Source organism: Phocoena phocoena, chromosome 4 (assembly GCF_963924675.1).
Source record: "Phocoena phocoena chromosome 4, mPhoPho1.1, whole genome shotgun sequence".
NCBI classification, from domain to species: Eukaryota; Metazoa; Chordata; class Mammalia; order Artiodactyla; family Phocoenidae; genus Phocoena; species Phocoena phocoena.
In genome coordinates, this window is record NC_089222.1 from 80,943,999 (window position 1) to 80,968,211 (window position 24,213).

The 24,213-nt window shown below is 44.2% G+C and overlaps 1 protein-coding gene across 2 annotated transcripts; it reads left to right on the top strand.

The window, feature by feature from the left end:
* Positions 1-2,275: 2,275 nt before the first annotated feature.
* On the top strand, positions 2,276-19,433 carry B4GALT4 (beta-1,4-galactosyltransferase 4). Of its 2 annotated transcripts, none has more exons than XM_065876336.1 (6): positions 2,276-2,674; positions 5,876-6,108; positions 8,464-8,651; positions 12,660-12,782; positions 14,690-14,794; positions 18,553-19,433. In XM_065876336.1, exons 1-6 carry the CDS (start codon positions 2,422-2,424, stop codon positions 18,683-18,685), a joined length of 1,035 nt encoding a protein of 344 aa, XP_065732408.1. In that variant the 5' UTR covers positions 2,276-2,421; the 3' UTR covers positions 18,686-19,433. The 2 variants fall into 2 exon arrangements, 1 of the variants encoding a protein (XP_065732408.1); XR_010655840.1 differs by having other exon boundaries at positions 2,277-2,674; positions 12,660-12,720; positions 18,553-18,948.
* Positions 19,434-24,213: the final 4,780 nt, after the last annotated feature.

Here is a 24,213-nt window from a genome sequence, read left to right on the forward strand (position 1 = left end):
GAAATGCGTTCTAGGTTTCCCTCAAACTCATGTAGAGCTAAAATTTTGGAATACTACCCTTAAGTAAGTAAGAGGCTATCTTGAGAGTTGCTAAGGGTGTTTTTAAAAAGTTAATTAATTAATTGATTAATTTTTGGTTGTGTTGGGTCTTCACTGCAGCGGGCTTTCTTTAGTTGCAGCGAGGGGGGGCTACTCATTGTTGTGGTGGTGGGCTTCTCATTACGGTGGCTTCTCTTGATGTGGAGCACGGGCTCTAGGCGTCTGGGGTCAGTAGTTGTGGCTCACAGGCTCTTGGCACATGGGCTCCGTAGTTGTGGCACACAGGCTTAGTTGCTCCGTGGCATGTGGGATCTTCCCGGACCAGGGCTCGAACCTGTGTCCCCTGTATTGGCAGGCGGATTCTTAACCACTGCGCCACCAGGGACGTGCGAGTGTTTTGTTTTTCTTTTTCACAGTAAATTACCACATCCCCACGTCTCATTTATTTATTTATTTATTATTTATTTAATATTTATTTGGCTGTGCCAGGTCTTAGTTGCTGCATGCAGTGCGGGCTCTTTGTTGAGGCACATGGGGATCTTCGTTGTGGCCTGTGGCATCCTTAGTTGCAGCATACAGGATCTAGTTCCCTGACCAGGGATGGAACCCGGGCCCCCTGCATTGGGAGCACGGAGGCTTATCCACTGGACCACCAGGGAAGTCCCTCACATCTCATGTAAAAAATCAACTTTGTTTTCATTACAAAAGGACAAAAGTGTGTCATACTTTTACAAAAATGAAAGAAAAGGGTAAAAAGCACCCCTGGCTAATCCCATACTCCTAACAGAATTATTGCTAGCTTTTGGTAATATTTCGTTCTAGAGTTTTCTTAACTCTATAATTTTAGTGGTAATCATATGCAAGAGTTTATTTTCTGTTTTTGTTACTTAAGATTTAATCATACGTGTTTTTGTGTTATTTTGGCACAGAATATATTTTGGTCCCCATTCTGTCCATTTAATTGAGGATATGTTTGCTGTGGAGATTCTGTGTCCTGGCTTTAGCATTTTCTGCACTCTTCTGATAACACGTTTAGAATTTGAGGAGAGACGTGGTTTTGGTAATGCAGAGAGGATGTGGGGCCTTGCGAAGTAGACTTCATCATCTTAGTGCATTTACCATGGTCCAGGGAGGGCCCTCAGCTATGTGGCCTCAGAAACTGGATTTTTCAGGAACTAAGAGCATAGCCACCTCTCACAGGTGAATTCATACTATCCCACTACATGCAATTGAAGTATGAAATCAAAATAACAACCCATCACCTGACAGAAATACAGTACAGTAGAGTGGTGATTCCGGCAGCCACCAGTGTGTCTGCCTGTAGGTCATCCCTAGTCTAGAGTCATTTAATGTAAAGTAAAATAATATAACGATCACAACAGTGATGGTCCCCACTTAGTGGGTGCTTACTGTGCATCAGGAGGTGGGCTAACACTTACGTATTAATATATTAGGTCATCCAGTCCCTCAGTAACTTCTCTAGGAAGGTACAATTTTTATCCCCATTTTACAGGTAAGGAGACCAAGGCTCAGTGAAGTGATGGGCTCGAGGTTTCATAGTTTCTGTCTAAACCCAAACCCCAGATCTTAAACACTGTGCTGTAGTTCTGTTATTCTTACAGATATTTGGCCTCCTGTGTTGGCATCCTTTTGTGTTCCTTGCCGTCTCCCCAGCCTCCTGGGATGTGCCCTGTGCCAATGTCTCATTGTGACGATAACATTGATAACTGAAAAATCCTTGATTTTTCATCCTCTGTTTCAAGGAACATGTTTTTCCAGCTCTTACAGAGGGAGAAGAGCTTTTGTCTTTTCCCTTATTTTCTCTTAGGATCAAAATATGCCCTAGAACAAGAGTTCACCTTCTCTTAAAGCTGTGCCAGGAAGGGGCAACTAAGAAAGGGAACCATTAGGACTGTATTTTGGGCTGTGCCAGCTCAGAACTGAGGAGGCATTGACCGTCTCTTCTTTGTTTTCTCCACCGGTGCGGTATCTGGAAATGGCTTTTCTTCTGGGGTGAATGACAGCTGGGGTGAGAACCCAGAGAGAACTCCTGTGGTATATAGATGGTTGGATCCTTCTACATCCAAAATCTCTGGTTTTCTGATCTCTAAACTCTCGTTGGAGAACTCCCACTACTGTTAATCAGTTGGGGATAGGTTTTCAGTTTGTGCTGATGTGAATAATTTCAGGATAGGATTTCCATCTGAAACAGCATGTCTTTGTGATTGCATTTTAGGGATTGCTGGAGCGGAACTACCAAGCAGAAGCAGGCATTGCACTGTCAGTTGTCATCAGGTTTGCAATCAGATTGGAAAAGCTGAACTTGAAGCTTCCTGCCTGCAGTGAGGCCGAGAGATACCGACTGCTCGCATAATAAAAGACATGAGCTTCAACGTGACTCTCCACCTTTCCTATAAATTCCGATTACTGTTGCTCTTTACTTTATGCCTGACGGTGGTTGGGTGGGCCACCAGTAACTACTTTGTGGGTGCTATTCAAGAGATTTCTAAAGCAAAGGATCTCATGGCTAGTTTGAACAAGGGTATAGTTTTGGGGAAGAAAGGAACTGTGACAGAGGAAGCCTCTGTGAAAAAAGCAGACCTTAACAACTGCTCTTCTGTGTCTCCACACCTCAGTAAGTATTTATTTTTTCTTTTTAACAAGTAGTACATACACTTTTTATTTGAATATAACAAATGTACAGAAAAGTACAAAAATCAGGTATGCAGCTCACTTAAGTTTCACAAAATGAGCATACCAGTGGAACCAGTATGTAAATTAAGAAATGGAATCTTCCCAGAGCCCCAGAGATGCTGCTTTGAGTCACGACCCGTACTCTGAGCTTATATTCCATCCATTAGATTTTTTTGAACTGTACGTAATTGGAAACATACACTATGTACTCTATTGTGTCTGGCTTCTGTTGCTCAACATTATGTTTGTGAGCTGTATTTGTATTGCTGACAGATAGTATTTATTACGTGAACATGCCCAATTTGATCCTCCAGCTGCAGAAGTCTCAGCAGGCATGTCAATAGGCGTGTGTGATGCGCTGGGGGTCGATTGACCCAGGCCGGTGGCTCTGCTCCCAGTGTTTCTCATCCTCCTGGGACCAGCGGGCTAACCTGGGCATGTTCTCCTGGCATCTGCAGGGAAATGACAGCACGTCCAAGCTTCCACTCATGGCATATCTATTAACATCCCCCTGGCCCACCGTATGGAGTCGAGGGACAGGATAGTATGTTTTCAGTGTTGTCTTAGTTTATTTCTGTGTTTATTTCTTAAATATGTTGTATGTTTTGATTCTCCTTTGACATCTTGCCTATCAATTTAAATGAATAAGAAGTTGGTCTTTGGGAGCACGTTAGTTAGGAAAAACTCCACAGCGATATTCTATGTAACCCACAAAGGTTCTGTCAGACCTCTGATTCTCCAGAACATCGAAGCGCTTAGAGTTCTCCAGATAATCCTTGGAATGTCTTTCCAGAATGCCTTTCCTCAGCCCATGTGTGTCTGGCGGATTCCTGTCTAGTCATCAGAAATCTAGTTTAGATCACTTCTCTCCCAGAAAGGTTTCTGGGACTGCCCCAGAGTTAATCTTAGGCTCCCTGGGTGCTCCTCCACCTTTGTTTCTGTTGTTGTGCTGGTCAGTGTATTGTTTACACATTTTGTTGTTGTGTTGGTCAGTGTATTGTTTACACATTTTGTTGTTGTGCTGGTCAGTGTATTGTTTACACATTTGCCCTTCTTCCCCTGGAGACAGTATGCAGGCGGGATGAGGGCACGGTGATCCTTTCCAGCTCTATGAAGTCCAGAGCTCCTCCCTGGTCCTACAGAGGTGGCTCTCTGCGTACACTTAATTAGCTCTCTGGGGGGGCAGTCTAGGGCTCTTCAGAGGCTTCTTGCTTTTAGCGGCACAAAACCTGCAGATCCTTTTTCCTGATTGCATCACAGACTTGTAGTGTGATCGTACTGGCATGCTGCTTCTCTGTACTCAGTCACGGAAAAGCCAAAACATTATTCCGGATTGTTCAAGGGAAATTGTTCTGCTCACAGATTACACAAGTTGAGATAGCAAAATGAGTTACTGAAATGCAGGTCTGACTGTATCATCCCCCTTGTTCAGAATTCTCTCAACATACTTAAGCAACAGATGCATTCATGAAAACAGATGGGCAGTGACACGGTACTGAGTATGGATCCAGAGGGCGACATAAGTAGCGACAAATTAAGATGGGCCATTAGTGACCCAAGGAGGAATAAAACTTGAGAAAATATGACGGGGGCGGTAAGGGAGACTGCTAGAGTGAGTGGAAGCAGGCACCCGAAGATTGGGCACATGTTAAGTTACTACAGTGAGGGAGTGAGCGAGGGGACTGATTTACATCAGACCTGTTGCATGGGGCTCTTTCCGGGGCCGAGAGCAGAGACATGGTCAGGTTAATTCAGATGATGGGGTTTATGGACAGGCTACACAGGAAGACATCTCTACAGCCATCCCATCGTCTCCCAGCAGCTCTGGTAGCTTGCCTTTCCTTGTAACTCCTTTCCTTACTGTTTGTTTGTAGGGATTACTGCCTGCCGACTCTATGTCTTGTGTGTAGACCCTTGTGGAAAGGCTCTTGTAGGTCAGTTATTTGCTCTTGGTGCTGTTGGGCAGAGTCTGTCAGCCATGCTGTGGACAGTAGAGCCTGGTCTAAGCAGCCATGGCCAGGGTAGGAGATGGTCACATGAAGCAAGGCACAGTGACATACATTGGAAAGGTGGGTGACTGCTTTGCTCCAGAAGAAGACAGCTCAATTTGCAAGTACCTTGAACAGTATATGTGGAGTTTTTCTTGTTTTTTTTCGGCCATGCTGCGTGGCATGTGGGGTCTTCGTTCCCCGACCAGGGATGGAACCCGTGCCTGCTGCAATGGAAGCGCAGAGTCCTAACCTACTGGACGCCAGGGAGGTCCCAAGCTGTAAAAAGCGTGTTCCCTAACCAGAGCTCTGCCTCCTCTCCTACCAGTCAGTATTCCCTGTTCATTCGGGTCTGAGGCGAGGGTCAGTGGCTTCAGCCTTATCTTTAAAGCCTTGCACGAGATTGGTTACCATGGATGGTCTTGCGTTTCATCCAGTCAGGCTGTGTCCAGACTCACTGAGCAATGCCCCATTGGGGATTTCGCCACGTGGAACAATGGGAGGATTCTTGCGGTGTTGCCCATACCTGTTACTGCTGAGTTAGGGAGGGAGGCTAGTTTCTATTTCCTTTCGCTGCTTTAGTTTCAGGCAGTTAGAATAGCTCTCAAGAGCTTAGGGAAGGACCTTGGGGAAAAGGGCCTTGTCCGTGAGCTTGATTCCATGGAATGCTCTTGATCTTTAAGAGACTTCACCCTCCTTTGGAATTTTTTTTTTTTATGACAACAAAAAAAGTTGGATTGATTGATTCATTCATTCCATGGGTGAGGCTTCCTTTTTTTTTTTTCCCCCCTTTGGAATTTTGAGAAGGAAAAGAGGTTAGAGCAAATTTGAAGTTGCTCAGTCTACCCCTGACCTCTGCTCTTCACCAGGGTCCTCAGAACAGAGTGTATTTTCTACTTACGGATGAATCATAGAACCAGGACTGGTTACCCAGCACAAGAGAATGGTCTTATATGTCATTTGCTTGTTTTTGCAGCCAATAACCTGAGTCATAGATTCTGTGGTTATAGTTTGTGACCAAATGAGGCTTTACAGTAGTTCTCCTTGTGTGCCAGACAACTGGCACAAAGTGTGTGACATGTACTAGCTCCTGTAAGCCTGTCAGCCTTTGACGAGTTGTTCGTATTAGTCCCTGTGTCCTGTTTTTATTGTAGAAGGACAGAACAAGCTTGTTTTCAAACCAGATCTCACTCTGGAAGAAGTACAGGCAGAAAACCCCAAGGTGCACAGAGGCCGGTATCACCCTGAGGAATGCAGGGCTTTGCAGCGGGTCGCCATCCTCATCCCTCACCGGCACAGAGAGAAGCACCTGCTGTACCTGCTAGAACACCTTCACCCCTTCTTGCAGAGGCAGCAGCTGGAGTATGGCATCTATGTCATCCACCAGGTGAGTGTGTGGGCAGACCAGGCCTTTGCCCGCCACACCCTCCTCTCTGTGAGGCGCTTCGTCTGTCTTGGGTAAAAGGGCATCAAACTATCATCAAAGGTGAGGTCTCTTACCTCATTTATCCTTGAAAGTAGTAAAGGCACTTCTTGTCCCAGAGTGTGGAATAATGGGATAAGTGCTGGGAAATTTTATTGGCTCTTAAGTGATCCTCTGGAGGAAGCCTGTTTTCTTTCGTGAGCCCTTCCATTGCGGACAGTGAAGCCCAAAGATATTTCCCTGGAACTGACCTTACATTGCCTTCTGCATTTGCTATACACTACACAATGAGATGTTGGAACTGTGCTTTATTATTGAGTCTGGCTATTCAATGGGGATCTAGACAGGAGTTGACTACTGTGTGTTAACCACCATGGAATTCTATGACTGTCTCCACCTTTCTGCCTTTAACTTTGCCACTATCTATTATGTAGAACATTATGTTTCGTTTTCACTTTTTTTTAAAAAATAAATTTATTTTTGGCTGTGTTGGGTCTTCGTTGCTGTGCGCAGGCTTTCTCTAGTTGCAGCGAGTGGGGGCTACTCTTTCGTTGCAGTGCGCGGGCTTCTTGTTGCGGTGGCTTCTCATTGCGGAGCACGGGCTCTAGGCGTGAGGGCTTCAGTAGCTGCAGCACGCGGGCTCAGTAGTTGTGGCTCACGGGCTCTAGAGCACAGGCTCAGGAGTTGTGGCGCATGGGCTTAGTTGCTCCACGGCATGTGGGATCTTCCTGGACCAGGGATCAAACCCACATCCCCTGCATTGGCAGGCGGATTCTTAACCACTGCGCCACCAGGGACGCCACTAGTTTTCACTTTTATGATTCACTTTTTTGGCTTCCAAAAGCATGATTTAGTAGGAGCACGGTAAGTATTAGTGTAGCCTGCTTTGAAGAGTTTAGCTCTAAGTGGAGTGGGTGATTTAAGGTGCCTCTATCTGTTATTAACATTTATTGAAAGAAAAATAAGACATCAACAACTATACAGGGCTATCTTTTCAGAATTGTCCTGGGCCATCCAAATAATTCCCCCTCAGATCCTTACAAATGCTCCGAATGCAAGTAATATCATTAACTATATGCCTAATATTGGTTATAACTGGTAATATTTGTTTTAGGAAAACTTTTGACAGATCAGAGGATGCTGTTCTGCAGTGTATACTTTATAATAAACTGGGGGTCTTAAAAATTAATGTGCATGTATATATTACATCTATCCCCATTTTGTGAGGGTTTGAAACAAAATTTAACTGTTACATTGGTTTATCATTATTTTTGTTTTTAACATTGTTAGTCATTCAGAGTTCTTACTCAGGACAGCAACCCCCCCAGTATATAATTTTATGAATAGAAAAATATGTCTGCTTTGTGTTATTCTTTTCAGGAAAGTACTGTGGTGAGTTTTGAGAACTGCCTGTACTTCTGTTATGATAAACTGTTTATTGAACTGGAATTTATTCTTAAGGAATTGGATCCAAATAGCCATGAAAAAATTACTACTGTAAAAAAATGTTTCATACTATAGCTTTGATTATATTACTGGTTTACTGTGTTCTTTCCTTACCCAGTAACGAATGTCCTCTGTAAGGCCACTATGAGGATTAGTGTCTGCCATGAAGTGTTAAATCCGGGTTCTCTTACAGTGATTCCACGAGACTTTTAAGTAGCTTAGGTATATGAGCAGTAACCTTCTCTGTTTATAGGTCAGGATTTCTTGATCCTTTCTGGCAAGCTATATTTTTGGGGGAGCTTAGTGTAAGTTTGTTACATGGGGTAAGATTGGGATTAGCTAAGAGCTGAACAGTGAAGCAGTGATTCTACTTGGCATGACTGGTATGTAAGAAAGGTTTTGTGGTTTTACATGGAATAAATAAAGGTATGTTTAAAATTTTTTTAGAGTTATCTTTATTAGTATTTTAAAACTATGGTTTTTAAAAAAATTGTTGTAAAATACACATAACATAAAATTTACTATCTTAACCATTTTTATTGTAGAGTTCAGTAGGGTTAAGTTTGTTCACATTATTGTGTAAATAATCTCAACTAATCTTCCATCTTGCAAAACTGAAACTCCAAACCTATTAAACAACAGCTCCTCATTTCAAGGTGTTTTTAGTTATGGAATACAAGTATGTATGAAGCGTAAAGAAAAACACAAAAGGCCTGTTATTGTTATTGCATCTACTGTGTCAGATTTTCATGTCATATGTATACTCTTGTGCATTAGCAAGAATAATACCAGCTCCTGCATGTGAACTGAACAGGGGAACAGTGTGAAATCTTGTCTCAGGAGCTTTTCAAGTTTTAATTTCCATATCTATAGGCTGGAAGTAAAAAGTTTAATCGCGCCAAACTCCTGAATGTGGGCTATCTAGAAGCTCTCAAGGATGAAATTTGGGACTGCTTCATATTCCATGATGTGGACCTGGTGCCCGAGAACGATTGGAACCTTTACAAGTGTGAGGATCAGCCCAGGCATCTGGTGGTTGGCAGGAACAGCACTGGGTACAGGTAAGGCGGCTCTGCTCACAGCTGCCTTAGGTCAGAAGCCTGGCCTGTTATCATCAAGGCTGTGCAGACACTGTGTCCAGCGTGTCTGCAGAAAATGAGAAATAGGAAAGATGGTCCATGATATATCACTTAAAGTTCAAAACAGGAATTAGAGAAATTCGATTTTTTTTCTTATTAGGAAAAAATCCGCCAGCAGCCTTGGCAGAGGATCACAAAGATAAAAAGGGAGAGAAGATGGGAGGGAAAATAGTCCAAGCTTTGCAAATGGCGGCCAGCCTCGCCTGTAAGGGCCCGCCTGGTGGAACTTTTGCAAGGGCTCCCACGCTGAGTAGAACTCAAGTAACTTAGCTATCTCTCCCTGCCTTCTGCCTCTAAGAGACAACAAGAGTGTGCCTCCAGGTCAGCTTTTAGGCCTCTTTTGTGAGACTGTGATGTTTGTTTCCAGACTGAGTCCGGAGGGAGACTGGGAAGGGGCATGTCCATCAAGTGGTCTGCTCAGGAGCCAGGACACCCAGGACAAGTTCCCTTCTCTCAAAGTCACTGTGGGAAGAGCCGAGGCACCATCATTTCTGCTTTCATGCCCCCCCCCCGCCCCATCCCACCCTCCACCACACACACACGGAGAGGCATAGCTGCTTTTCAACCTTATTTTGTACCAGTTCCTATTTGAGAACAACTGAGGGGAAATAGCGACCAAGAAAGTTCTCCACAAGGGAAATTATATGTTCACTTATATATGTGCACACTTACCTGTCAGCCTCCACCAAGCCCTGCCCTTCGTGTGTGCTCACATGTGGGCTGCTACTGCACTAGGGACCCTGAGACCAATCTGAATGAGGCCGAGTGCCCATCCCCACAGCACTCCCTGGTGTGTACTGCTGTGGGGAGACAGGCAGCTGCAGTGGAGCTGTGTCAGCTTTGCACTTCACTTCTGCAAATTCAACTAGGAGCACGTGCTAATGAGGGGGAGAGTTTGGGGTGGGGGTGAGGCCAAGGGAGAGAGAGCTATAACGCTATAAAATAAAATGGGAGGTTCCACCAGTGTCTACTCTGGGAAGTGAGCATGAGATGCAAACCATGAATCTCTTTTTGTGTGTGTGTGAAATATTCTTCTTTTTATTTTTTCTCAGTCATTTAGAAAAGTAAAAACCATCTTTACTTCACAAATCATACAAAAACAGGTGGTCAGCCGGATGAGGCCTGCGGGCTGTAATCTGTTGGTCGCTATAATAGCGTGTCAGCTGGGATGACAGGATCAGATTTGCATTTTCAGCCAGTGAGCCTGGAATTCAAATGTGTATATGAATCATCTGGGGGTTCTGTTGAAATGCAGATTCCGTTGTGAGAGTCTGTGTATCTCACCAGCTCCCAGGTGATATTTCGGCAGCAGGGTTTGATCTGTGAATCACACCTCGACTACCAAGCCTTTCAAAGATCCCAGGTCGGATCCATCCATGGAAGAGAGCCTGGATTGGAGAGTGAGGGTGAGGATGGAGGGGAGAGCTGTAACATCAGTTAGGAGTCTTTTGGGAGGTTGGCTCAGCAGGCTTTGGTTGCTGGGAGGAAGTGAGAGCTGGGAGAGAGGGAGAAGTTGAAGATGACAGCAAGGTTTTGTTGGTTAGTGCTGTCTTAAGCAGAGATCCCAGTGATCTGTACAGAACTGGGTACAGAATAGTGCTAAAGAAGTTTTTGCAAACCGTGAATCTCTTGATGCCTCCCTTGCTCTTGGTTTCCATGTTGCTCTTATTGTGTAGGTTTCTCACTTCGGCCTGTTCAAGAGATTTCCAAGAGTAACGCTGACTGCAGGCGATCTTTGCCTCAGGTACAGACTTTAAACCTAGTCCCTGTGTAAAGTGTGGGATATAAACAAATACCTAGAATAAGCCACAATGGGTGAGAGCACACTCTCTTTAAGAAACACCTAGGGAAGGGTTTAAAGGTGTGGTCCAGGAAATGTGGCATCTTCATCTTGTGGAATCAGTGGGAGCTTCCCAGCAGAGTTCCAAGATGTGGAAGCAAGAGAGAACATGGCACAGGTTTTGAGGAAAGGCGGGTAGTTCATTAGTGCTGGAGAATGAATGTCTGGCATGGTGGAGGGAGGAGACGCTAGAGATGAGGGTAGGCAGGGGCCAGGTTAGGCAGGTGTTGTTCAGTCTGGTAAGGAGTTTGGAGTGCCTGTGGAAGGAATTAGAGTGCTGCTGACACATGGTTACAGCCAGGAATGACAGGAGAAAGGTCAGTTCAGCTGGGATGGAGCAAGGCAGGAGGGGAGAAGATGAGGGGCAGATGCCCACTCCTGCCTCCATGCTCCAGGGGCAGTGGGACCAGAGGGTAGGAGAAGGGTCTGGAAGAGAATCCCAGGACTTTTTATTTTGGGGAACTTGATCATTATCTGGAGATTTTGCTTTCTGGTCTGTGAGCCACCTCTGCACTGAAGAAAGCAGCATACCATGGCCAGGTACCTTGGTATTTTCAGAAGCGTGTTAGCCATCTGCCCACTCATTGGTATTAAGATGTCACTCTCTACGACACAGAATACCTGTACTTCAGACCCTTGACATGGGTGATAACTTCCCATTGCCCAGTCTTTCTAGACATCTGTGGTGAGAAATTACAATCACACAGGATTGTTTTCTCATTTGTTTGTTTTTGGAGTATGGATACACAGGATTGTATCAAGGACAGGCCTTTTGTTGGGATTCTAGATTTTATCTTTGCATTAAGCTGGACCATAAGAAAATGAGTTCTTGGGCATTCCTGCTGGGAACTGATCTTGAGTAAAACTTTGGTGTGATGATCGTGGGTTTTATCAGATGCTACTCACTCTAAAAACAGCCTCTGTACGAATGTTGCTGTTTTAACTTGCTATTGTAATTGGCCAGACATTTCTTTTATAACTAGAAATCAGGAAGCCTTTGTCTTCCTTGAGTAACTGACAGTTTTCCTAATGTAAACCAGGTGATTGAATGTGTCTCTCTCCTCTTTTGATCTGGATGCAAGAAGCTCAGAGTCAAATCCATGACCTTCTTTTAGAAGCTGAAAAGAATCTTATTTGCAGATCAGAGTTCTAATATATTTCCTATTCTAATCTTCTATCTGATTGAAGTTTTCCTCTCGTCCTGGTTTGTCATTTATGTTTTTCTACTTTATTGTATGTATCATGTAAACTGCCTCATTTTCTGTGGTCTGGGGGAGGTTTGCATAGGTAAGGTAGGAGTTGTCTTCCTCCTCCTTAGTTATTGCCTTTCCTCCTTTGGGCAAAGCCCCTCTAGTTGCTGGCAGGTGCAGTTGCAGGTGGCTAAGTGTCTGCCCTCTGCTGGTAACTGTGTGTCCCTGTGCCACAGAGCCAAAATCAGCACACTCTTCATTGTCACAACTCCCCCATGAGTATGTTTTTGTGAGAGGCACCGTCATCTACCTAGTTGCCCAAGCTGGAAACCTCAGGGTTATTAAGGTATGTTGGGTTCTCCAGGAAACAGACTCTGAGACGGAGATTTGTATGCATATAAGTGGAGGTCTGCATAAAATGTGTGTATAGGAGCTCTCTCCTGGTCTCCACCCCACTCCCTAAAAGAAAGTAAAAGTAAAAAAGCCACTCGTTCACGCCGAACCTGGGTGCAGCCTCAGAATGCTCTTAACCCAGAGCCCTTGGCAGCCACAGCCGTTCATTGGATTGGCACACGAGGTGAGATCTCTCATCCAGATCTGATGCTATAGCGCACATTGACAGGTACCTCTGCACACAAACACTGACAATAAAAGGTGGGTGGCACCTTGCTTAGTGAGCAGATGTGAGAGCTTGTCCAGACAGAGGACAGAAGGCCAGACAAGGAAGGCCAAGAAAGTGGGGAGGTGGATGTCAAGCAGGAGTGGGTGGGTGGAAGTGCATGGTCTTCAAAGTGTTCCTAGAATGCCCGCCCTGCAGTCAGAGACTTCTGAAGCATCTGTGGAGAACAAAAGGACTTTGCACTAACATTCTAACCATTTCTCTCCTCTCTTTCGCTCCAGGTTACGTTACAGTGGGTATTTTGGGGGTGTTACCGCCCTAAGCCGAGAGCAGTTTTTCAAGGTGAATGGATTCTCTAACAACTACTGGGGATGGGGAGGCGAAGACGATGACCTCAGACTCAGGTGAACAACAGAGACAGGTCCCCTTCACGGGGCTCTGCTAGCAGTGGTTGTGTGTGGTTCCTGTGGAGGCCAGGCCAGCAGGTCATGAGGCTCCGACTTGGGCTTGAAGGGTGGCAGGGGGTGGGGGGTGAGCAAGGCGGCCCAAATCGCTCTTTGCCACTGGCAGTTCAGAAATGATGGAGGGTGGTGTAGTCCTGGCTAATGGGTGTCCGGGGTCCGGGAGTGTTGGTGGAGGTCTCTGTGGACTTGTCAGCAGGTATTACCTACTGAGATAGAGTCTCACCCATGAATGGCAAGTCCCAGACCAGTGCGTTTGCAAAATGCCACCTGAGGAAAGTGGCCAGAGGCCTGTTCTAAGCCTCTGCTTTCTCTCAGACCCCAGGCAACCCTGGTGGTTCCCAGCGTGCAGAGCAGGGAGTGTCAGCAGCCTGTGAGGAGTTGCACACCCCGAAGCAGGCCAAGATGTCCTCTCCTTATACACGAGCCAGCCCCGCACTCCGTGGGAGCAGCTGCTGGCCTGACTCCCTGGCCTGACTCGGGGCTGCTGGCATGACCCTCAGATTCTCTTGGATTCTTTTCTGCTCTGGGGGGTTCAAAGGGGATATGCCTGGTCTCCCCTCTCAGCCCCCTTCCCTGAACTTGGGTTTCATGGCCAGATAGTTATGGGTATCCCTAACTCCCAGAAATAAGTAATTATTCAAGAGCCTGGGGCCAGTATCTTCAGACTTGTAACAAGGTCTTTCTATTAGGAGACCCCCCCTTTCCTCCTGTTGTTGCCTCTTAGAAAGAAAATTTCTCAGCTGGCGTTCTGAATTAATATACGTGTGGCTGCCAGATGTTTTCCATTGCTTTTCCATTGCTTCAGCATGAAGAAGCCGGGCTCCATGCTGGTCTCATTTCCAGGTCTAGGCTGAGAGTCTCTGGAATGTTTCTGGCAGGAGGGAACGGATCTCCCTGACCAAAGGCTGCATAGAAATGGCCGTAGTGATGGGCAGCTCAGCCCATCAGCAGCCTGTGTGGCCGTGGCTTATGAAGTGGACAGAGGGTACCTGCTAGATTTCAGGGCAGGAATAGCAAGGGCTCGGAGTCAACCGTATCCATCATGTTCCCCAAATCTATTTCACTGCCCAGATGGGACGGTTAGTAGAATTTTACACTGATGTATCTTCACTCTCTTTTTTCCTGTTGCTCCTCGGTTTCAAGGTAAAGGGGAGCCCCAAGTTTTGCTTTCATTTGATAAGAACATCATGGCCTCCAGAGTGGTTCTTGACTAACGCTATGGATAAACCAACTGATTTGAGCATAAACATTTGCTGAAATTTCTTTATTAAATACTTATTTACTCACCTGTGCAACAGGCACCACCCTCTTTCAGCTTATATAGTACATTACAGTTTGCAAAGAATGTTCCATGTGGACGGTCTCATTTGAGGCTGTCAGATCAGCTCTGTAACACCATTGCCATTTTACGGTTCGGGAAACCCAAGCCTGGAATAATAAATTGACTTACCAAGGTTGTAAATAACAAAGTCTAGATTTGAACCTAGGTTTGTGACATTTAACAGTCATTATTTTCCCTGTTAAAAGAAGGAAACACTAAGTAAATTAGGGATCCTAAGAGACTTGATTTTTTAAAGGTGTATTTTCTCAGTTGTTTCTGGAAAATGACAAAGTGTAAATTGACACATCTTCTTTGTACCTCAGTAGTAAATGTTAAGGGTGATTCTTCTATGGACTTATTGCCTGAGGCCCAACATAAGAAAATTCTTTTTCTTTTAATACCTAAATAATCAAGATATGTGTATGTGCACATATATGTAAATTTTTGCAAATGATTCTCTTTTAAGTGCCTAGTGGTAGATAATTGGGATAGAGTTTTTTTTTTAACACCTCTGTTATTTTTCCAGGGTTGAGCTTCATAGAATGAAAATAACCCGACCACTGCCTGAAGTGGGTAAATATACTATGATCTTCCACAAGAGAGACCAAGGCAATGAGGTGAATATAGAACGGTAAGTCCTGGATCCACGCGCCTGGCAGGCTACCTGCGTAGTCTCTTCTGTCACTAGTCCTATGCCAGATTTGATCAGATAAACCAGTTTATTTTGTTCAAAGCTTTTTATTGAGGTAATTTTCGGACAGACCCAAAAGCAGAGGGAACATCTGTTGAATTCACATGTACATGTACCACATTCCCAGTTTCAGCAGTTAACAACTCATGGCTTCTCTTCTTTCTCCCACTTTCTTCTCCTCCCCTGCTGGATTCTTTAGAAGCAAATGAGATATCACAGCATTTCCTGTGTAAATATTTCAATAGTATCCTTAAAAGAAGTCTTAAAAAAAGAACTGCAGAGGTGCTGCGCGGAGACCCGCTGCACCCTTGCGAACACGACGCTGCGAGCGGCGCGGAGCGTGCGGGCCATCTCTGCGCCCAGCGCACCCTGCCCACCGCTGCCCTGGGGACTGCAGGCAGGCGCCGTCCGGGCGCTGCACACCAGACCCGCTCTGCTGTCAGGTCGTAAATTCACAGACAAACGTGAATGGGTAACAACAGAAAACGGTGTTGGAACAGTGGGAATCAGCAATTTTGCACAGGAAGCTTTGGGAGATGTTGTTTACTGTAGTCTGCCTGAAGTTGGGACAAAATTGAACAAACGAGGAATTTGTTGCTTTGGAAAGTGGGAAAGCTGCTAGTGAACTCTCTTCTCCTCTATCAGGAGAAGTAACTGAAATTAATGAAGCTCTAGCAGAAAATCCAGGATTTGTCAACAGACCTTGTTATGAAGATGGTTGGCTGATCAAGATGACACTCAGTAACCCTTCAGAACTAGATGAACTAATGAGTGAAGAAGCATATGAGAAATACATAAAATCTGTTGAGGAGTGAAAATGGAACCCCTAAATAAACTAGTTTGAAACAACTGAATCTAGCATAGTTGTCTTAAATTAGTGGTGGATAGATTTTTAAAAAGCAACTTTTAGCAAAAGAAACTACTTGCAACGATGCTACCTGAAGAAAGTACCCCTGAACTTCCTAATGACTTCACATAAACACTATGCAACTTTTTCACAACACCTATGATTTTTAGGCTAGTCTCCAGTTATAATATTCAGAATTCCTGAAATTATCTGTGGTAAAACTAGTTACGAAAATTATGTAATTCAAGGATAACGTTATTATCTTAACCGTATATCATATTGTAACTTGCCTACAGCCATCCCTGGATTTGGGTCAAAATACTCAATGAACTTGCCACTGGAAATAAATGGCAGTGGAGAAAAGTTTGTCAGTTGTACGGTGTCCAGTGAAGAACGTTCCTCTCTTAATTTTGCAAAATATACTGTGTTTGCTGGTGCTATTTTTATACAGTAAAGCAACAGCCTTGCAGGAAAATAAGAAACGGTTTACTAATAAAATATTCAACTTCCTAATTTAAGAAAAAAAATACTGCAATACTGTTATCATACCTAATATAAAATTATCAATACTTGCTTATTGTCATCAAAGGTCCAGTCAGTGTTCAGATTTCCCCAATTATCTCATAAATGCTTTAATAAATTTTTTTAAACAGTTGGTTTATTCAGATTCAGATTGTAGACAAGGTCCACACATTGCATTTGAATGATTTCTCTGAAATCCCTTTTAATCTGTAGGTTCCCCCTTCCCTTCTTTTTTTTTTCCCTTGTAATTTATTTGTTGAACAAACCAGGTCATTTGTCTGATGGAATTTCCTACATTGTGGGTTTTGCCAGTCACATCCCTGTGCTATAACTTAATTTGTGCCTCTGCATTTCCTTATAAGCTAGGTCTTCGATCTGGAGGCTTAAACAGATTCTGGTACTATTTGGGGGCAAGAACGCTTCCTCTATAGTGCCATGTATCTCCTTTTGTATCCCAGCAAGGGGACACGATGTCTGGTCATGTTTTGGTGATGTCAGGATTGTTCTGTGGGTTCACGTGTTGTCGGCCTCATGCAGTCATTGTGAGGGTCCCCATTAGTCTTCACCTAATTATTTTAGGAGCCATTGGTGATCATTGCCTAAATTCATTATTCAATTAGGGATTGCAGAATTGTGATACTCTGTCAGTCCTTCTGCATTTATTAGATAGATTTTTCTACAGAGAATGATGTGCCTTCTTCAGCTGTCTGAGTACCCTGGGGTACCGTTCTTATAGAGAAGGCAGGATAAAGGGAAAGAATCAGCATTGATTTTTTATTTCAAAATGATGAGTTGATGCTTCCTACAGCCTTCTGGATGTAGTTAATATTCTTTTCGATGCCCAGATTGTCTTTGGCAAATGTTATCTTTTTCCAGTGGGCTCCCGAATCCTTTGACATAACTGCAGTCGTTTTGCGAGCTTTTTTCCCTTTGCTCTGGTGTGTTAGCTGTTCTAGGCTCATCTTGTGCTCCTGCCCCAGGAATTAACCCTTTCACCAAGGAATCCTGGCAGATAAACCAATTCTTTTGGGGGCTATGTCTGAAAAATCTACATTTCTTTGTTCTGGTGGGTTTTTTTTTCCTAATGTTTGAAACTGTATTAAAGGGCCTTTAGCCTTTTTGCTAGAGTCTACATTTTAAAACAATATGAAAAGACTTTTAGCCCTTTTGTTAGAACTTACCACTTTAACAAAACAGCTATTTCTATCTTCCATGTGTCTTTTGAGCCTTTGCTCATAGGGGTGCATTTTTCTCTCTAAATTAAAATAATAATAATTAATGAATAGATACAAAAGAATACTTATCAACTGTATGAAGAATCTGAAGATTCTTGATACCATGACCACTGGTCGTGTCCTCTAGCCAGTTTACGCCCTTTCCCTGTGTGGCCCTTCCTTATCCCACATCTTCCCCCTACCCCAAGAGGAAATACTTTCCTGAATTTTGATGATAATTAAAGTTATTTTTGCTGTGTCTTGGTTTTCTTATTTTCCCATGTGTTTGTATTCATATACAAAAGATTGTTTAGGTTTGCATGCTTTTCAATTTTATATAAATGAAGTCATGCTGTATTATTTTCCTCTGACTTTATTTAGCTCAACTTTATGCTTCTAGTCTCCATCCACATTGTTACTGTAACCGAAATGCATGCTTTTCAGTGCTCAGCTCCTAGACCAATTCAGTTCAACACCACCCCTCTCCCTGCATCCTCAAGCTCTGGCCACACAATTACTTCCTCTTCTTCAAACACATCCTGCTCTTTGACATGTCTCTGTGTCTTGCACAGGGTGGTCTCTTTTCCTGGGTGTCCTTTCCCTCATCTTCTCTGCTGTGAATTTCTTCTTTTTCAAACCTTGGTCAAATTTACCTTCTCTGTGACCCTCATGAAGTTAGGTGCCACTTCGTTCAGCCTCCTCTGCATACAGTTTTACTTTGTTTGAGGTTCCTAGGAGTCCCCGCCCTGCCTGCAGACACAAAGTTCTCCCAGCAACATTGGAGCATTCATAGATCCCCTGAAGCTTATCCAAGGACCTGTCAGCAGTGGATGAGATGTATCACTGTACATCCTTCTGTCCTGTAGACTGGGGGCTCACTGCATGAAGGACTCTTCTGATCATTGGTCCTCAGGGTCTTCCATGGGGTTTGCCATGTGAACACATGGCTATCGTTAGTATCTGTTACCTTAGATGGAGAAAATAAACTTTTGCAGTAGGAAACCCAACAAGTGCAATAATTTACAAAGATGCATTTGCCAAACTTTGTGACAAGGCAAAAAGCAGTGGAAATAGATGTTAAATTCTTACCTTTCACATTTGTTCTTTATCTTTAGGATGAAGCTCTTACATCAGGTGTCACGTGTCTGGAGAACAGATGGGTTGAGCAGTTGTGACTATAAATTACTCTCTGTGGATTACAATCCTTTATACGTCAACATCACAGTGGATTTCTGGTCTGGCCCATGACCCTGGCTCTTCTGCTGACATTTGGAGGAACTGAGTATTTGATTGCAATAATTTTGGCCTAGAGACTTCCCCTAGTAGCACACATTAAGAACTTGTTGCAGCCAATTATTGAGCTGATTCTCCCTCTTTCATATTTCCTTAGCAGAACTCCTGGTGATATGGAATGTAAAACAGTTGTTTTGATCATGAGGGTTAAATATTGTAATGTAGATACTTGAAGGACTAAGTATAAAAGGACCACTCAGCAGATGCCATGAAGGCTATTTGAGAACTCTGATTGAAGGAGATTTATTTAAGTTTGAAGTGACACATTTTCTGGGATAAAAAATGCCACAGGAGATAAGATTGCTGAATGTCCCAGAGAACCAGGAAAGGGTTGAAGATATATTTCTGTTACTCATTTATCCTGCATGGTCATCTGGGAAGAGGCGGGTCCCGGGTGAGATGAAGGCCGAAGAAGAGGGGAGAAAGGTGAAGAATGAAGATGCCGCGAACTTGGGACCGAAGAGGTGGCAGAAGGACCGCATCAGGCGGAGAGCAGCTGCGGTGGTTGTACTGTTGCTATGGCTGCTGCCCTGTGGCAGGTGTCACCTGCCCAGATACGCCTTCCAGTAACATTTTATCTACTAGTTTTTAGAACATTTTTGTAAAATGATTTTGTACGTATAGGATATGAAGTAGCAGTTTACAAATTACATATTAACTAATAATACATCAGAAGTACCTCTGTAGTAAAATATGAAAAAGCTTTGGGTGGTCAATCTTGGTTTTTTACTATTGTTTTGTTACCAAACCAAACTTGGGTCCGCTTGCCCACATGCAGTGAAACCAATCTACAGACACTGGGTTGTGGTGAAGGAAAGCGCAGCGTTTACTGCAGGCGCCAAGCAAGGAGTCCAGGCAGCTAGTGCTTAAAAGCCCAAACTCCCTGAAGGCTTTCAGGGAAAGGTTTTAAAAGACAGGGTGAAAGAGGGGTTGTGGGATGTGTGATCAGCTCATGGGCAGTCTTCTGATTGGCTGGTGGTGATGTAACCAGGAGTCAACATCATCAACCTTCTGGTTCCAACTGGTCTGGGGTCTACTTGCTTGTGGGCAGCACACAGTTAACTGCTTCCACCTGATGGGGGTTTCAGTGTCTGCCAAAAAGCTCAAAGGATATGGCTCAGAATATTATCCGTAGCCCTTGAGAAGGAACTAAAGGTCCTTGACTTTGTCTAATGGCTAAACTATTATTATTTTGTCTTGTTTGACTGTTTTCCTTTCTTTCTGCATTTTCTCACTTCTCTGATTAAATTTACTCTTTGGAACTCAGGGAAGGCCTAGGAGGCTAAAGTTTCTCTACAAACAAGACATGGGGGAGGACATGGGGGTGGGTCTTTTCCAGGAAGGCCCCGTAGGGTCCTGCTCGGTTCTAGCTTCCAGATGTATTCATGTCAGTAATCCTACTGCTTAAAAACAAAACAGATGAGACTAAGCCTTCCCCCGCTCTCCCGTGTTCATCCTTCTGTTGTTCCATCCTGTTCTTCTGTGCGCAGCCTCCTTGTGAGACAGCTCCAGGCCTGTGGCAGGTGCCTCTGAGTCTCGGCTCCTGGGCCGCGTTGTGTTTTTGTTCTCTTCATCCTCCTGTGCTTGATTGTGATCAGTAATGGGCACAGCAAGGCTGCCTCAGGGGCACACCTAGTTGGTGAGAGGATAGGAAGGGGTGGAGCCAGGGCTCCTGAGGCCTTTGATTTGGAAGGAAGGCGGGGCTGTGGCACTGATTTGGTACTGCTGAGCTTCCTGGGAGAGGGGCAGGAAATGTGGGAGGATAATCTAAGGAAGGTAATCGGGGATGGATACTGGCTCAGAGCAGAAATAAGAATATTTTGTTCGCCTAGGGGAATGGAAACAAATAATGTAGATGTGGGTGTTCTTGAGCGTGTATTATGCAACTGTGCCCCAGGGTTTCTCAATCCATCATTATTACATGACACTTAATTTTTAAAATTCAGCATGAGTGCGTGCCAGCCAGTTAGTGTAAATAATATCCTTCCCAAACAGGGAGAGGGAGGGAATAGGAGGATTTGGGGCTTCCAAAAAGACAGCAGTCACCACCCACGTGGGGAAGGAGAAGAAAGAAAAGTGCATTTTGTGGACGTGACAGGTTTACCTAGGGCTGGCCTGGTTTACCTTTAACCCAGTAGGGACAAGTAAATGCTGTGCTTTTTCTTTATTTAGAAAAGAAATAATAATGGTTTTCTTACTTTTCCCCCACCTTCTTGTCTCCTCTGCAGAATCTTCCTCTAGCTTTCCATCTCAATTTTTAAATTGAGGTATGGTGGATTTACAATATTGTGTTAATTTCAGGTGTACAGCATAGTGAGTCAGGGTTTTTTTGCAGATTTATGTTCATTATAGGTTATTACGAGACATTGGGTATAATTCCCTATGTTATACCGTAAATCTTTGTTTATCTATTTTATGTATAGTAGTTTGTATCTGTTAACGATCCCAATTTTCTTAATTATAATCTAATGCAGACTGAACTATTGTAATTGCCAACAGCCTGTGCCAGGGGCCTCCAATTTGGAGGCTGTGGGTCCCTGGTCATGGCTGGGGAGGGTAAAGGAAGAGAATAGTGTGTGCAAGGAATTTGAGGATCCATACTGAGAACAATTTCTCATTCAATGGAAACAAAATACAATTAGTACCATGTGGGAACTCCCTATGTATTTTCAGCTATTAACAAGGCATCTGCATTTTTTTAAATGTTCAAAACCACTGTCCTTTGCCTATTGATATTCTTCAGGTAATTCTTTCAACCAAGATAAAGTACATGTCATTTAAATGACTCACTATGAAACTTCTGGAGGTGGAAGATTTTTTTTTTTTTTTGCGGTACGCGGGCCTCTCACTGTTGTGGCCTCTCCCGTTGCGGAGCACAGGCTCTGGACGCGCAGGCTCAGTGGCCATGGCTCACGGGCCCAGCCGTTCCACGGCATGCGGGATCTTCCCGGACCGGGGCACGAACCCGTGTCCCCTGCATCGGCAGGCGGACTGTCAACCACTGCACCACCAGGGAACCCTGGAAAATAGTTTTTTAAGACCTTTATTTTCCTTCTCTGCCACTGTACCTGCAACGGCATTCGAAGCCCCTGACTGGCAGGAGGCATATGGCTGCCTGCTTGCTCTGCTGGGCAGTTTGGCCTCAGAGGAACCGAGCTTTCCCAATTTCCCACCCTGTGTGTCTTTTGCTGTCATTTACCACAAAGAGGCCAAGCTTTCTGAGTTTTGTAGATAAGCCTACTATACTTGCTGAGATCTGTTTGAACACCACAAATACTTAATATGAGGAGTGTCCTACTTTAAAAGTTTTTATGGCTTTTTATCACTTATAGTACCACTCCTTTTTATAGTGCTTTATGGTTTATGACAATTTTATACACACTTTATTGATTAGAGTTAAGTAGGGTAGAAGAGGAAGTGGAGGTTCCGTTACACCATATTGCCTCCATCTGGGCTTCTCTCACTTTTTTTTTGGCCGTAATATGCGGCTTGTGGGATCTGAGTTCCCCAGCCAGGGATTGAACCCTGGCTACAGCAGTGGAAGCGCCGAGTCCTAACCACTGGACCACCAGGGAATTCCCTGGGCTTCTCACTTTCTTTAAGGAAGGTTTCCTGACTCTACATCCTTGTCCTAGCTCCTAGAGAAGTTTGGTATCTTCTGGACTTGAAAGTGCATCCCATTCTAGGGACTTCCCTGGTGGTGCAGTGGTTAAGAATCCGCCTGCCAATGTAGGGGACACGGGTTTGATCCCTGGTCCGGGAAGATCCCACATGCCGTGGAGCAATTAAACCTGTGCACCACAACTACTGAGCCTGTGCTCTAGAGCCTGCGAGCCACAACTGCTGAAGCCCGCGCGCCTAGAGCCCGTGCTCAGCAACAAGAGAAGCCACCGCAGTGAGAAGCCTGTGCACCACAACGAGGAGTAGCCCCTGCTCACTGCAACTAGAGAAAGCCCGCACACAGCAACCCAACGCAGCCAAAAATAATTAAAAAAAAAAAAAGGTGCATTCCATTCTCATCTAGTCTCTAAACTTTTTTCCAGACTCCCTCCCTGGTTTTTCTGCCCTTTGCCCCCTCACTCCCACTCAAGCCCCTGGGGGTCTCCTGGGGCCCCAACTGCTCTGTGAATGGACTCTTGGGAGAGAGGAAAGACATTTTCTGCTGGACTAAAAACCTCCACTTTCCCCAAGTCTTATATAGTCTCTCAAAAGCCATTAGTATGTCCCACAAAATGGAGCATATTCAGGAACATTTCATAGGTTCTTTTTTGCCCATCACTTTCCAAAAAATTTTTTTAAGTCTATTCCTTAGTACTTTAAATGTTTAAGCTATTGCCACCTTCATTAGTTTTAAGTCCACTGAAGACCATCTTATACCTGCTGAGAGGGCCAGACCAGTCTCTCAAAGATATTCACAGAGGAGAGTGTGTGATGTGTATGTGTGTGTGTGTGTGTGAGAGAGAGAGAGCGATCTGGGGCCTTGGTGGAGAGGTTGGTGAAGGGTGAGGCACACTAATTGAATGCTTGCTCTGTATTTGAATTTTCCTTGCTTTTTAAATTTTAACTTTCCAATATTCCTGTAAGTGTGTATGTAGTACTGCAAAGAAAAAACAGATTCAAGTTCAGTAACTTCGCAAAGTTGGTAAGAGGAAGAGATAAGATTTGAACCCAAGTCTCTTGACTCTAGTGTCTTGTTTTTTCCCCCCAGAATATCACATTGTCAGGAGATTATGAGATTTCTTTGTGAAGGCAGTAAGGGCAGAGATCTCATTTGTAGCTAGGATTCTGGAAATAATGTACAGAACTTGAGATATATCCATTACATCTTCATACCGTAGTACATTCTTCCACTATTGAATAGGAGTTTTGCTATTACTCAACTACTGTTTGAGGGTCAGTGAATTTGGACGAATATATTTGGTCATTAAGCTTGTTGCAGTAAATTGAAGTAACATGATATGAGTTGGCATGTTCCCGGGGAATACAGGCCAAGCAGAGATCTTCAGACCAGATTTATGGTATAACTTCCTGTTGGTATTTCTTACAGGCTGTTAGCTGTTCTAACGCACTCTCTACATATCTTACGGAATCCTCCCAGTGAGATCTGTCTTCCTGAAGCAGGTTCCAGAGGCTGACTTGCCAAAGTCATGCAGAGCTGGGATTTGGAGCCAGGTTTTTGACTCCAAAGCTCATGTTCTTAACTTCATGGTATCGAATAAAGCGGCCCACGCTGTCTGTGGAGTGTGTTTCTCTCTAAATAAACCCACTTCTTATGTTAAAAAAAAAAAGCTCTTGAGAACACACCATGGGGAAGCTCGAGGTGTCTCAGGAAAAGAAGTCAGGCAAAGTCTATGAGAGCATTTGGGTTTGGGGTGGGTCATTTGGGGAGGTTCTAAGCCAGCAGGATGTGTTCTGTATTGGACGTTGTCAGAAAGCCAAGACAGTTCTGATTTACCCACGGGGAGGACTAGAGGAAGAATAGA